At 43.5% G+C, this 16,063-nt stretch overlaps 1 protein-coding gene across 7 annotated transcripts in view; it reads left to right on the forward strand.

Moving 5' to 3' along the window:
- eya4 (EYA transcriptional coactivator and phosphatase 4) overlaps window positions 1–16,063 on the forward strand; it is a 460,934-nt gene that overhangs the window by 338,825 nt on the left and 106,046 nt on the right. For all 7 annotated transcript variants that reach the window (XM_078542404.1, XM_078542397.1, XM_078542398.1 and 4 more), the window contains one exon: window positions 14,117–14,200. In XM_078542404.1, coding sequence (XP_078398530.1) covers window positions 14,117–14,200 — 84 coding nt within the window. The remainder of the gene's footprint in view (window positions 1–14,116; window positions 14,201–16,063) is intronic.

Here is a 16,063-nt window from a genome sequence, read left to right on the forward strand (position 1 = left end):
ATATAAATACTGTGGCTACAAGAGTAGGTCAGAGGCTAGGAATCCTGTGACGAATAACTCACCTCCTGACCCCCCCAAAGCCTGTCCACCATCTACAAGGCACAAATCAGGAGCATGATGGAATACTCCCCACTTGCCTGGATGCGTGCAGCTCCCACAACACTCAAGAAGCTTGACACCATCTAGGACAAAGCAGCCCACTTGATTGGCACCATATCCACAAACATTCACTCCCTCCACCACTGATACACAGTGGCAGCAGTGTGTACCATGTACAAAATGAACTGCAGGAATTCACCAAGGCTCTGTAGACAGCACCTTCCTAACCAAGGAGCACTACCATCTAGAAGAACAAGGGCAGCAGATAGATGGGAACAGCACCACCTGGAAGTTCCCCTCCAAGTCACTCGCCATCCTGACTTGGAAATATATTACCGTACCTTCACTGTCACTGGGTCAAAATCCTGGAACCCCCTTCCTTAACAGCACCGTGGGTGTACTGACACCACATGGACTGCAGCGGTTCAAGAAGGCAGTTCATCACCACCTACGTAAGGGCAACTAGGGATGGGCAATAAATGGTTGCCCAGCCAGCGAAGCCCAAATCCGTGAATGAATGAAAAAGAATATGGATTCATAAACAAGTTACTTCTTCAAGGTAGCTGATGGTCAATAATGGAACTGTGGGCAGAATTTTATGGCCCCTCCCACCGCCGGGATCTTCTGGTCCTGCTGAAGTCAATGGACTTTTGAATGGCTCGCCACATTTTCCAGCCCTGGCCATGCCATGGCGGAGCCATAAAATTCTGCCCTGTATCTCAGCTTGAGGCAATGTCTTTATGACTGGGCAAAAATCTTAAAGATGTCCTCCAGGAAAGACCAAGGTGTTTTGGCTGGTGCAGCGGGCAGCGACAGGGAAGGGAACAAGGCCAGTAATCAGGAGGGAAGGTGGAATTGGAGAAATTACAGGGCAGAGGAGGGTAGAGGGTTGGGCTGGCAACCAAGAGGGACCTGTGAGTCCTGGCACACTGGCATTAAATTAAAATCAGCTCCCAACTGCACTGTTGGGAGCCTCTTGAGAGCAGGAGACCTACTCCATGCAAGCCGCTGCCATAAGATTGATGGCAGAAATGTAAGCAATGTGTTGTGGTCAGGTTAGCAAATTTTTATTTTTATTTTTAAACACTGCCCTTCCCCCAGCTCTCTATAGCCTGTTATTGGAGTGGCTGAGGCTCCCCCTACGGTGTCAGGAAAGGGATAGAAGTCCCTCAGCAAAGGAAAAGATCATGAGAAATTCTTAATTTATTGTTAAATCCAATCCAGATTAACAAATTGAACTTTTTGGGGTGTATTGCTTGCTATAAACATCGGAAAAAATTGAACACCAAAAAATAAAGTAAAATTGCAATTAGCAGCATTAACCTACTAGTGAGTGCTCTGCTTTGGTATTATAAATCTTTCAAACCCACAACCTCTACCATCTAGAAGAACAAGGGCAGCAGCCGTGTAGGAACACCACCATATGCAAGTTCCCCTCCAAGCCACACACCATTAATTTGGAACTGTGCCGCCATTCCTTCATTGTTGCTGGGTCAAAATCCTGGAACTCCCTCTCTAATTGCACTGTGGGTATTCCTATGCCATATGGGTTGCAGCTGTTCAAAAAGGCAGCTCACCACACCTTCTGCAGGGCAATTAGATATGGCCAACAAATGCTGACCTTGTCAGCAACACTCAGATCCCCGTGAATGAATAAAATAAATCACTGTATCTTATATTGGGCAAGTAAAATATGTAGGACATACGTTATATGTAAAGGATTGGTTTTCCAGAATTAAATCATCAGCATTAATGGAGTCCTAGGTGTTATGGGGGTGACATTTGAATGAATCGTACACACAAGGCAAAAAGTAGTCAGTTTGTTGCAAATCCCAGCTGGGACTACCTTTATCACCTTTTCCCATTCTGCTGCTTCCGCTCCCCACATTAAATCCAATTATCCTACCTACAGATGAAGTGGATGCACTGAGAAAAATAATTTTTACATTTTGACATAGTAACGTGATGTTTCATAAGATTTAGACCCGGATTTTCACCGAGTTGGGGGTGACTCGGGAGCCCATTAAAAATGGCAGGTGGGACCCAATTCTGGGATTGGTGTCTCCTTTTCCATTTCTAGCAGTTTTTGCCCGCATGGAATAAGAATGCGGATAGTCAATCAGGCCCCCTCTGTATGTGACATGGTTATTGGCCTCTCTGGGTAAACATAAAACATGGGGGAGCCCCAGTCCCAAGTAGGAAACAAATATTAAACAGCCATCTGCTCTTGAAATTTTTTCGTTGACCAGCTTTGAAATACACAAAAGAAAATTCTTTCAGCTTCAACATTTAAACGCTGTATTGTAAGTTAGATGTGTTTTTACTGCAGCGATTGCTTATAGGGCTCTGTCATCATTGCGTAAGTGTTGAGATGCATTAGAGTACTTTCCTCATTGGAAAGAGTGCTACTATGCATTCAGAACGAAAGAACACAGTGCCTAGGAACTCTAGTGTCATGACCTGAAGTGATGTAAATTCCACGACCCCTTTTAAATTGATAATTAACCCCTTTAGCAGCTTTCACTTAGAGAAAAGAAAACAGATACCCGCTCTTGGACTACATTGACACCACCTGATATAGCTTAGGAAAAAAAGCATAGTTATCAGTTTTTACAGTTCCAATAAGCTCCGTTGTTTTCATTTGGATGGGTTTGTTTTGACAGCTGGAGTCATTATTAATATTTGGCTGAGTTTCAAAAGCTACAGACCACTTATTTCAGCAGGGGACTGTGTAGACAGTTTGACTGATAGTTTTAAGAGATTATCAAAGGATTATATATCTTTGATTTGGTTACTGAATTCGTTTGTACAACAGATTTACTACTCAAGGGGATTAAACTTTTTTTGAATGACTTCTTTGGATGAGAACTATTTTTTCAGTATGAAGTGTGTTTGAGTGAGAGCCCAATTAGATTGTTAGAATTTTTTTTTTGTCCATTTCAAAGACCTGTCTCCTGAAGTCTGCCCAAGTGAATACTGGGTGAGGTGTGGAGAATACATGGGGATATGAAGAGGAATGGGGGTATGATGGAGCATGGGGATATGAGGGGACATGGAGGGCATGTGGGGCGGGGGGGGTGGTGACAGGTGAGGGTTTGATATTCGTTATTACAACTGAACCAATGTCCCAGCAAATGGAGTTGGCCTTTCCAGCCTGCCACCCTTGACATCTGCATTGCCTCCTCAGGCCCGCCTGTTGGGCTGGTGGGCCTCACTCCATCCTATCCCTGCCTCCCCAGAATGAAAATACAGTTGGCATGGGTCTTTTTAAAGGAGATGGGAAGTTTCCTGACTCCCCCTCCCTGCCTCTTCCACAAAAATCTGGCCCTTATTGTTTAGAATGTTTAGGCAAGGTTGAGAGAACACATGTTGTGAGCTGTTTTTTAAAGTGAAATCAAGTATGGTTTCCTGGAAAGGAAAAAGTGCAAGTACTAAATAGTCAATTTTGATAAGTTGATTGCAGTCAAGACCAAGTATTCAGATCCAATAGGGTGATGAGGGCTCACATTGATAATCTTTGAGGATAAGGATGTGCTGCAATTGAGAGGTGCTCTTTGGAAAGGGGATTGAGAAGTTGAAGGTGCATATTGATGCTCAGTGGGGTATGAGGATGAACATTACCATTGCTGCTCACAGGGGTTTTGAAGGGGGGGTTATTAGAGTTCAGGGCCAGCAATGATACTCAGTGGGTTAGGGATGTTGGACACCTGGACTACCATCACTGCTCACAAAATGTAGCTTGCAGCCAAGGGATGGAGGAGGCAATGCAGAGTCTTTAGTGGGGCAGGCAACAGCATGGGAGCCATGAGGAGAGGCAGTGACAATGGTAATGACGTATGGATCAGTAGCCGTGCCGGGATGTCAAATGGCTACATGGTCAGGGAAATAACTGCAGTGGTGGAGGGGGAGCCATCAGCTGCAGTAGTTGGGGAGAAATCAGGAAAGGTGGTGGGGCAAAACAATAGATTGCACCATTAGAAACAAGGGTGGGAGATGGATTTGTAGCAGTGGCGGGGATAGATCATAAAGTTAAATCTGAGCAAAGAAAGGAGCCAAGTGGAAGGAAGGAGAGATTGGCAGCAGAGGCTCCTGTCCTCAGTAAAAGAGGACAATCACTGGATGGGGGTACAGATTTACAACTGTCCAAATTGGGGGAACAAAATAAATGAATGTCTTAAGCAAAGGTTATATTTTGTTAATAGATGACTTGCCTTTAAATTTTCCAAAACCAGCAAATCCACACTGTGAAAAACAAAAGAACAGGCCTCATTGTGCCCAACATGACCTGGTGACCAGAGCCTGCTACTCTAGGCAGACTTAAAACTGTATGTTTTGCAATTTGACTATACATAATCCGAATATATAAATTAAATAAAAATTTGGGCTGCCACATAGGACTAGATTTTCAGTCTGAGGTTGAGAACCCGATGTCAGCACCAGTTCCATTTCCCTGATAACGCAGATCTTTAAAGGACTGGGCCAATCAATGGCGGGGAGTGGACTTGCCATCCAATGGTAGTTGAGCTCCCAAGGCTAGAAGGCAAATGGGAAGCTGCCTAATACCGACAAATTGGCAGCCCCACCAGCTGAGATGGGAGCTGGCGATTTGTGATGGAGAGAGAGACAGCACCTTAACATGGAGGTGCTCTCAGAAGATGAGGTCAGTTTTTTAAAAAATTTAATGCGGCCACGGCTGGCTGACTATAATTGTGGAGGGATAGCCAGCCCCTCCACAGGACAACCAGAGGCCACAGCTAAGGGCCAGTGGCCATGAATGGTACAGTTGATGGGGAGCCCTCACAGTATGAAGCATGCCCTCCCCCTCCCTTTTCCCATCATGAGCCTGCCACGGTTGTCTGGCCGTGGTCCAGGCCGATGTCGCTTATTCGCATTGCCAACTGGAAATCCCAGTCAGCTCAGGAAAGGGGGCCTTACTGGGCCCTGTAATTTGCCCTAATTCCCCATAATTGGATAGATGTCGCTTGCGGGCAGGTAGCCGCTCCAACCCCGACACAGTCTCATTAAAACTGGCCCCGGGTCGGGGTCATGGCATCAAACAATCATGAGGTCCAACATGACAAAATGTCTGCCCGCCCACCTCCGATCCCAATTCCAACCTGCTTTTAAAATCCAGCTTCTAATGTTAATTCAAAAACAGAACACTTTATCACACGAGAACCCTCTATCACAGCACTAGATACGCTTCTAACAAGCATCATCAACTGTTGACACTTCTAACATTGATTTTCCCATTTTCAGACGTGCTATTAGATTTTACAGTGTAGTTTTAGATGTAGTGCAGTGACCTAATTATTGATTTTAAAATAACATGCATAATCCTGCAGGGTAAATGTTATTCCCAGCAATCATCCTTTATTTAGGCTTCCAATACTGCATAATTAGAAATTATAAACATGCTGAATGACTCTTTTCTCATGTTCTTCCCCCAGTAGTTTAGCCCCAGCTAAGCCAACCAATGCCACAGGTGCTGTACTTCAAAAGTAATTGATATGAGACACTTAAGAGGTGTTTGGACATGGTTAAGTGCTATATAAATGCACTTACTATTATTAATATTTTATCATCATCATTATCCTAAAGGACCAGGTGCTGTTGGCACCTGGGTGGTTTAAGGCCGGTTTGCACTGAATTCATTGTCACAGGAAATAGCAGTTAGGTTGGACTGTCACATATCTTTAGAAAGAGTGTTGTCATTTTAAGGAAGTAGGGTGAGCAAAGTAACAAATGCATTATATGTATGATGATGATGAATTTCCAATATAGTGACCTATTATTCAAGTGACACCATGGGGAGGAGTTTTAGCCACCGAAGGTGGTGGGCTCCGGAAGCGAGCAATGAGGAAAATTCACACTGCTGTCCGGCTCACAAATTCCCTGGCTCCGTCCCACCCCTGGGCCATCTCCCCAGAGGCAGGATAGGAGGGCAGCAGGATACCCGCCTGCAAGCATCAGGTGGCTGATTCGACTAGTTAAGGGCCTACTAAGGCCTATTGTCAGAGACCAACTGAAATTTTCCAGTCATCCTCCAAGTTCCCGAGGCGTCAGGGAACAGTGTATCTGTCTGGAGGTGGCCTTCTGGTGGCAGACCAGGAGTCAGCAGCTCCAGTCAGGCTTAGAGGCTCTTCTGACTGGAGCTACAGCCGCACCCTATGAAGGAGTTTCCCCACCGCCCTGCTCCCCAACCCACCCCGTCCCTGCTAGAATGGTGGCCCAGCTGCTGAGGCCATTTTATATTTTAAATTTTGAAAAGTTGGGGAGAGGGTGCCTCCACATTGGGGCACCCTTCGGCTTAACTTACGTGCAAAGACATCCTGCTGCTGCTTCCAATTGGCCCTCCAGCTTTAAAAGCCCGTTTGCCATCCTTAATTGAATGGCCTCTCGTAACCAATTGGCTAATTCAAGGAAAATACAGATGAGTCACTGTTCCCCACACAATGTGGGCGTCCGACCTCATTTGAACCTAAAGCGGTGGAGTCCTGAAGCCCACAGGGAAACTCTGCCCCATGCAAAACATAACAAAAAAAATTATCGACCACCTTTGAGGTGTAATGATACTCATTTAAGCTAGGTCTCAGTTGGATAAATGTTATGGTACTTTGCACTTTATGCTGTAATCAGCATATGCATGCATTGCCAATTCATTTCTGTGTCAAAAGCACCAGTCAAACCTATGCCAGCACTGAACTAATGTGCACTTACTTCAAATTGTTTCGATGTGTGAAAAGGAATTAGTTGTTGACTTCAAAAACAAGAGCTGCTGCAATAATAACATGGGCTGATTTTTTTTTTAAATTTTACTTAACACGTTATTAAGCTAACCAGATGGTATATTCTAATTGGAACTGCATGGATTTACAGCACTTTATACTAATATTTACTGGATGGATTTACTGCACTTTTTACTAATATTTTCAGGCAGCCTTATTTCTTTGTTTTAATTTGTCCATTCAACCTCAACTGTAAACTTTAGAGATTTCACATTGTTTGCCCTAAGCAACTGCAATCGTTTTCAAGTGAAGAATCCTGCAGTGGTATTCGACTATCTTAAAATTGACCCCTTCCCTTCTCCCTTCATCCCTCCCTCCAAAATTTGATCAGCCAAGGATATGGTGGTGGTAGTAAATTTACAACTAGCAGTAAATCTGCTACTTCTCCAAAATTTTTGTTTCTCCTTTACCATTGACTTGAAAAAAACATGAGCTGCCGTCATATCCTCTGAATGGACTTTATGCCACATAAGGAGTCATTTTCTTCCGTTGCTACCACTTGAAGCAGCTGGTGGCAGTACCTCTGGTGCATTTAAATACATGGTTTGTTACCACTATTTGACCATTTTTTTTTTACTAAATTAAACTTATTTTGCAAAGTGCAGCTAGAACCCTGTGCTACTTAGATCACAGCTCCAAACAGCGTTCGAGGTTCAGTAAGCCAGGCAGTTAATTTTTGTATCATGGAAATAAGTGCAGTCCATCACTGGCTTTTCCTCTGTCACTCATAAAGATGAGACAATTGAGTAGTGATTGCTGGCCCTGCTGTCCTGCTCGCTGATTAATTTGCCTGGCCCCCTCCCCAATCTTTGACAGCAGTATTCAACCATTGGTACTTGGAATTTGAAGTGGAGCCGTATGATTTTCAAAAAGTGACTGTCAGGCAGGGCTTTATTTTAGCACCCAACCTATTTGGATTATTTTTGTAGTCATGCTTGATACAATAACATCAACTCAGGTGCTGGGAGTTCACATCAGGATTACAGCAGACAGCAATCTCCAACTAATGCAAGCACGTACCAGATTCAGAGAGCAATTTCTCTATGAACTCCTTTTTGCTGACATTTCTGATTCATGCATATAACAAGGCCTTCAGATCATAACAGACTTGTCCACTTGACAAAGATCATGCTTTTCTTTTATCAATCACCATTGGTACTGCAATCTGTTTGCTACATTAAGTGGCGTGGCACATAATTTTGTGAATTTAAACAAAGAAATAGGACTGCCTGAAAATATTTGGAAAAATTACAAAGTAAATTCATGCAACTCCAAATAGACTATCCCATCTGGTTAGCTTAATAATGTGTTAAATTTTTAAAAATGTTTAAAAATCAACCCATGTTATTATTGCACCAATTCTTGTTTTTGAAGTCAACACTTAATTCCTTTTTACTCATAGAAACAAGTGGCAGCATGCTTTCCTATGACACCTCACTCAATAGGTATCACTTCATGTTGAACAGGCTATATCTGTTTTTGACAAACTGAGGAAAGAAGAATGCAATGGGCACAGTATCCATCTGAGGGTAGAGGAATGGGGTCAAAATACCATTGCAAGATTCCTTATCAGAAAAATATTACTTAGGAGAAATGACACAAAATCTCTCTGATGTTTTTGGGTGATATTAAAACGGCAAATTAAGACAAGGGGCGGAGTCTTCCCCTCCTGCCAGCAGCAGGAATTGTGGCAGGGGTGCAGTTAATTTGGCTTGAATTAAATATTAGCTGAAAAGGTCCCCACAAGGTGGCCTAGCAAGTGGGGCTCAATAAGAGCATTGTTAAAGAAAGGTGATGGGGACCAACTGGGATTTTCCAGCCAGCCTCCAGTTTCCCAACACCACTAGAGGCGGACCAACTGGAGTCGGGCACACAGCGGCAGGCTGGTGCCAATGCTCCAAGCAGGTCTACAGGTCCTCATTGCCTGTTTGGGTGGGGGTACTTTCAAAGCCCGCCATATAGAGGGGTTCCCCATCCCATCCCTATCCCATTTCCACCACTTCCCCCTGCCCCAACCATCACAGTGGTGGCCTGGCTGCTCTTTGTACTTTTTAACTAAAGTTTTAAAAAGCTGCTGAGAGGGGATGTTCTTGATGAAGCACCCTCCCAGCTAGTGCTTCTCTCAAGCTGAGAGTCCCCTGATTGGATCCCAGTTTCAAGAGCCCACCTGCTGTCCTTAACTGGACCGGGAAATCCCCAATGCCAACTGGGGGCTCAGCCCCATGGAAATCTTCACTTCAATCAGCCAAGGCAGATTCAGGACCCGAAAACAGTCCCAAGACCTGTTCCTGCCTCCGCCGTGGGGTAAACACAGCCCCACACGTGAAGTCTCCATTTGTGAGACAGAATAACCAACTGTGAAGTTTTGTCACTTATTCATTCATGGGCCCTATTGCGATAGCAGAAAACTCAACTACAATCCCTGGATACGTGACCAGAATGGTCAATGAATAGTTACATAAAGGTATATTTTACAGTCAGTTGAAGGAAGAAAAATATTCAGCAGAATGGCCAGAAAAAGCACTTTGTGGATAATCTGAAAAGCAACCTTCTAAAAACTTTCAAAACATTTGAAGAGAAGCCAGTATGTAATTTACCAGAAAAGAGGACAGAATGAATAGCACAAATGGCACATGTGAACAATAAAGACCTGCTTCTGATAAATGAGAGAGTGGCCCTGCACATACGTCACATATTGGCCTTGAAATTGAGTTTGAAAACCACCAATAGCTTCTTAATGGTGGGGAAGTGCAGGGACTTGGTCAGCCATCTACACAAATCAGTAAAAGGTGATGCACAGGTACAAAAATTAATCAGAAAGTCTAATGAAATGTTGGGTTTTGTTTCAAATGAGTTGGAAAACAAAATTGAGGAAATTATGCTTCAATTTGGAGTAATCAACAGACTCCATCTGAAGTATTGTGTATAGTTTTAGACACTGGAACTTGAGGAAGGTGAACTTCAGGGTGTATTGACCTTGGAGGGAGTACAAGGAAGGTTCACCAGAAGAGCTTAATGAGTTAAATTATGAGGACAGGTTGCATAAGTTTGGATCATAGTTCTTTGAGTTTGGAAGATTGAGAGGTGATTGAATTGAATTGTTGAACAGGTTCAGGAGACTGAATGACCTAAGCCCAGATTTTCACTCCAGGGTCGGGTGCGCAGAGACAGAATTCCAGTCTCTGCGAATCTGACCTTTGAAAATGGCTGCCCACTTTTTTGTTATTCATTCATGGGACGAGGGCTTCACTGGCTAGGCCAGCATTTATTGCCCATCCCTAGTTGCCCTTGAGAAGGTGGTGGTGAGTTGCCTTCTTGAACCGCTGCAGTCCATGTGGTATAGGTACACCCACAGTGTGTTCGGGAGAGAGTTCCAGGATTTTGACCCAGCGACAGTGAAGGGACAGCAATATATTTCCAAGTCAGGATGTGAGTGACTTGGAGGGGAACTTCCAGGTGGTGCTGTTCCCATCTATCTACTACCCTTGTCCTTCTAGATGGAGAAGGGTGGGTTTAGAAGGTGCTGTCTAAGGAGCCTTGGTGAGTTTCTGCAGTGCATTTTGTAGGTGGTACACCCTGCTGCCACAGTTCATCGGTGGTGGAGGAGGTGAATATTTGTGGAAGAGGTGCAGGCAAGCGGGCTACTTTGTCCTGGATGGTGTCAAGCTTCTTGAGTGTTATTGGAGCCTCACTCATCCAGGCAAGTGGAGAGGATTCCATCGCACTCTTTGTGCCTTGTAGATGGTGGATAGGCTTTGGGGAGTCAGGAGATGATTTACTTGCTGCAGGAGTCCTAGCCTTTGACCTGCCCTTTAGCCACAGTATCTATATGTCTAGCCCAGTTCAGTTTCTGGTCAGTGGCAACCCCAGGATGTTGATAGTGGGGGATTCAGCTATGGTAATGCTATTGAATGTCAAGGGGTGATGGTTAGATTCTCTCTTGTTGGAGATGGCCAATGCCTGACACTTGTGTGATGTGAACATTACTTGCTACTTGTCAGCCCAAGACTGGATATTGTCCACATTTATATGCATTTTCTTGCATTTGGACATGGACTGCTTCAGTATCTGAGGAGTCACGAATGGTGCTGAACATTGTGCAATCATCTGTGAACGTCCCCACTTCTGATCTTATGATGGAAGGAAGGTCATTGATGAAACAGCTGAGGGTGGTTGGGTCTGGGACACTACCCTGAGGAACTCCTGCAGTGATGTGGAGAGAAAGACAGAGTTAATGTTTCGAGTCCATATGACTCTTCAGAGCTCTGAAGAAGAATCATAGAGATTCGAATCGTTAACTCTGTCTTTCTTTCCACAGATGCTGTCAGACCTGCTGAGTTTTTCCAGAAATTTTTGTTTTTGTTTCAGATTTCCAGCATCTGCAGTATTTTGCCTTTATCCCGCAGTGATACCCTGGATTGAGATGATTGACCTCCAATAACCACAATCATCTTCCTTTGTGCTAGGTATGACTCCAACCAGTGGAGAGTTTTCCCCCTGATTCCCATTGACGCCAGTTTTACTGGGGCTCCTTGATGCCATACTCAGCCAAATGCTGCCTTAATGTCAAGGGCAGTTACTCTCGCCTCATCTCTGGTGTTCACTCTTTTGTCCATGCCTGAACCAAGGCTTTAATGAGGTCAGGAGTTGAGTGGCCCTGGTGGAACCAAACTGAGCGTCAGTGAGCAGGTTATTGCTAAGCAAATGCCCTTTGACAGCATTGCTGATGACCCCTTCCATCACTTTACTGATGATCAAGGGTAGGATGATAGGGTGGTAATTGACTGGCTTGGATGCATCCTGCTTCTTGTGTACAAGACACACCTGAGCAATTTTCCACATGGCTGGGTGGATGCCAGTGTTGTAGCTGTACTGGAACAGCTTGGCTATAGTTGCAACAAGTTCTCATTAAAAGTATCACAAGATTTGCCCAGTGCTCCAGCCACTAGTCAGCCAATACATCTACTCTTGTGACGCACTGCCTTCCTACGCCAATTGGAAAGCAAAAAAGACTCATTTCCCAATTGGATGATGCTTGACTGTCAGCCAAACAGCCTTTTTTCCCTATTTTCATTATTTTTATATCTGGTAAAGAGAAATATACAAAAAAAGATCTGTTTTAACGTCCCTATGATTTTTCTTCAGGATTGCACACAGCAATCTAGAGACTCCAGGCCAATCCTGGAGAGTTGGCAATCCTAGGGGGCAGGCTGAATTGGAAGTTGAGCCTGCCACCCCCAGAACGAGTGCAGAGGCTGCCAGGTGTGGGGACAGGCTGAGGGGAAGGCCTGCCTCTGTGCTCCGGCACTTTGTAGAATTAAATAGTCCGGACCCTTTAGCCCCCACCTCCTCCCCACACACACTTCTCATGCTCCACCCTGGCCCCTCTTACCCCCTATGCCAACCCATGCCTCGCCACCCACCCCCATGGCCCCTCATACCCCTATATCAACTCATGCCAACCCATGACCCCACCCACCACCGTTTGCCCTTAACCCCCTCCATGCCAACTCATCTAGTGTCCTTTGATAGTTATTTGACAGTTCTTTGACAGATTTGCCAGTTCCAATGAGTTTATGCACTTTTTACACACAATTGTTTAATTTTAACAATTCCAAAGGGTTCGTTACCTCCCCACAAAGGTGTCCCAGGACCATATCCAAAGGAGTATCTTATCTCTCCAAAGGGGTACCTGACTATCCAAATGAATCCACCAAGTTCAGACCAGCTCTTCTCTGGCCTAATCTGTACACTCTGGGTTTCACACTTCTGGCCTACCAAAATCCCATTTCAGTGGAGGCAGCTGGTGATTTAAATGACCAGCCGCCTACATAAACCGCACATGCAAGAACCAAGGCCTGACTCTGGTTCCTCCCCTGCGAAAAGAGGAAGCACTGTGTTCAAGGCAGGATTTAGCATTTTCAGGTTCATCCACCATTCTCGCCATGACAGCGAGGCTCTCTGTCATGGCGAAAATCTGGGACTTAATCTCGCTTCTAAGTTCAAAGCCAACACCACTATTAAAGCGATTGTCAGTGAAGATGAGACAACTATTGGCATCACTCTCGGTGAATGTATCATGTCCCACCTATCTCTTTCCTGATGTGCCCGTCAGAAATAGCGAAAATGTTCAATCAAAGTTTCCAGGTCATCTGACTAAAGCAGGCTTTCGAAATCTTGAAATGTATGTGTGCTCATTAAACACACATGGGGATATTGCTTGTATGGGAGAAATAGATTTACACATAGGGCTGAATCTTTCAGTCGGCATGTGGGAGCGGGCCCAACATGCCGACGCATAAAATGACGTGCGATGACATCAGGTGTGCGTCCTGACGTCATCGCGCGTCATTTCAATATTTTGTTCAGCAGGCGTGCGCCAGAGGCGGCTGCGCGCCTACTGGACTGTCAACGGTCTATTAAGGCCGTTAAGAAAGTAATTACACTTGTTAAGAACGCTGCCCGTCCAACCTTAAGGTTGGCAGGCAGGCCAAGAGCCCAAGCGGCCTTCGCGTTTTCCAGGAAACTTCATCCACGGGCGAGATGAGGTCTCCTGAAGCTTTCATTAAATAAATAAATAAATTTTACTAGCTTTACAAACCTGTCTCAGCTCATGTGACACTGTCGCATGAGGGGACATGTTTTAATAAATTTTCACTTTATTTATTAAGAAGTTTTCTTAACCATTCAATCTCCCCTGTGCCACAGGGAGATTGCTGCGCTCTTTCACGCATGCACATGAAAGAGCGCAGGCTCTGACTCTCCCTCCTACCCCCGCCACACAGGTAGCGCTGAACACTACCAGCCACGCGTTACACTGGGGCGGGCCTTAATTGGCCCTCCCACATAAAATGGTGGCGCGCAGCCGATCTTGGGTGGCAATCGCTCCTCACCTGCCCCCGCCCGCTCCCACGAGGCCCGTCCGCCATAGGAAAAATTCTCCCCATAATATTCTTGTGAGGACAATAAATTGCATCATTATATATATCTGTATTTTAAAGGAAATAGGTTTGTAATATTACAACACTAAACTGTTTTCCTCATTCACCAAGAAATCCTTTTTAAAAGTAACCTCAATAATAAGTTTCACGAATAGAGTCACATTCAGCAACAAATTAAGAGCAGAAGGCACAAAAATGACAAACCAATCAGCAATAAAAATAAATGCTTTGTGGCATTAATGCAAAATAAGTGTTGTTTCACTGATTTTTTTTTCTCTGCATTTACAGCGAGTATTTGTCTGGGATCTAGATGAGACTATCATCATCTTTCATTCTTTGCTCACAGGATCGTATGCACAAAAGTATGGTAAGGTAAGAAATTAAACCAACCGTACAGTTTGCTTTCATTTCTTTGTATATAAAAATCACTATTATTTATGAGCAGCATCTGCCTTTGTTCTACGTTTCTTGATCAGGGGTTTACTTTGCACCATGTAGTTTCCTAGTGATGTGCGTTTGTCATCCAATGGCATACGCTTGGCAGCAGAGACTAAAGTTTCGAGCCAAGCTTCAATGCTTCTTCCAAGCGATAGATGCTATTTCTGTCTGAGAGTACTGAAAAATGAATAGTAGATGTTACTATAAACATATACTGAGATAAAAAAGAACTTTTGAACCAGCTTCGTATATAATCTGAATGAAATTTAGAATGCTTCTGCTCTTGGATTGTTACTGAATATGATTCTATTTGTGGCACTTATTATTGAAAGAACTTTTTAAAAAGATTTCCTGGTGAATGAGGAACACAGATTACACAGTGTTGTAAAATTACAAAACACCAATTCAGTTTCTGTGCATCCAATCATACAGACTTAATTTTACAAATACGTGGAAAAATGCACTATTCATATTTTAATGTCACTTTTTTGATGTTTTACCTTTTATTTTTATCACTTTTGTACTTTATAGAATAGCAGTTTCTCTTTGTTCTTTTAAAGTTTAGGTTTAAATCACTATCTCATCTGACACATTGTGAAATGGCCAATTTCCATAGCTAAATATCAAAAAGCACATAATAGGAGCAAAGCTACTAAAAGGTTCATAAGAAATATATAGGGGCATAAACCTTTGAAGTAATTTGATTTTGTTGGATTAAATATGCAGTTATGACTGGTTATACTCAGAAGGGAAGGCTTGATGAACGGACATGTTCAAGATGACTGTGTGTCTGACTTTCAGTGGATTAATTGTTGACTGCTTTCAGTTAGGCAAGTGGGAGATGGAGGATTCAGCCATCACTCAGTATGCAGTCTACCTTTGTAATACCCTCATTAACTGAAAGCAGGATGTCGCACCAGCGACATCCACCATCATGGGACACTAATCAAAGTCTACCTTTGAATTTTGCGGTCAGTAGTTTGTCACATCAGACAGGACTAGAAGATTAATGCTAGCTGGCTTGTAAAATCTGTTCATTGGTCAATTGGGGTCAACGTCCCTGTGATCTTGGATTTTTCCAGGAATGGGTCAGTGACCCACACCTTATTAAAAATAGTACAATGAAGGCTAGTAAGTGAAGACTCATTTACTCAGTTACTGCATCTAGAAGCTTTGCTGTTGCTGTTTGCTACATTATACAATTTGTGACTGTATTTGATCTTAATTGTTGCATTCAGTCCACATGTCTATTATTTTTCCTTTTTGTGTTTAAAGAGCCAAATCTAACTGCTAACTGTGGGCAATCTAAAATATTGCATTCTGTGACAACCAGATACTGTATTTGTCCAGATGTGAAGCAATGCAAAATGTATATGCAGCCCACCTAAGATTTTGATGAAAACATTTTCAATTGCAGAATTGATAATGTATCGTTGTGCAAAAGTTTCTATTGCACAAACATTTCCTGTACCATCTATACAGGAATCTACTATAAAATCTTTAATCTCCATCCCCAGCTAATTTAATAAACCTAAAAAAATGCAGTTTTGCTAGCAATATCATTAATCTTCAAGCCAAAAGTATCAGGCTTTTGATCCTAAGTAGTTGTATAGGCTATCCAAGTGACTACCAACAATATCATATGACATTGGTGCCCTAGCTGACTCTCCTAACATTCACAGTTATAGCTAAAGTATGTAACAAAAACAGGAAATCTGAGAAATGCACAAAGTGTTCATGAGCACCTGAAAGAGAAAAAGATAGGTGAAAGTTTCAGTTAGAAATTTTCTCCAGTTC

Source organism: Cetorhinus maximus, chromosome 5 (assembly GCF_964194155.1).
Source record: "Cetorhinus maximus chromosome 5, sCetMax3.hap1.1, whole genome shotgun sequence".
In the NCBI taxonomy this organism is placed as follows: Eukaryota; Metazoa; Chordata; class Chondrichthyes; order Lamniformes; family Cetorhinidae; genus Cetorhinus; species Cetorhinus maximus.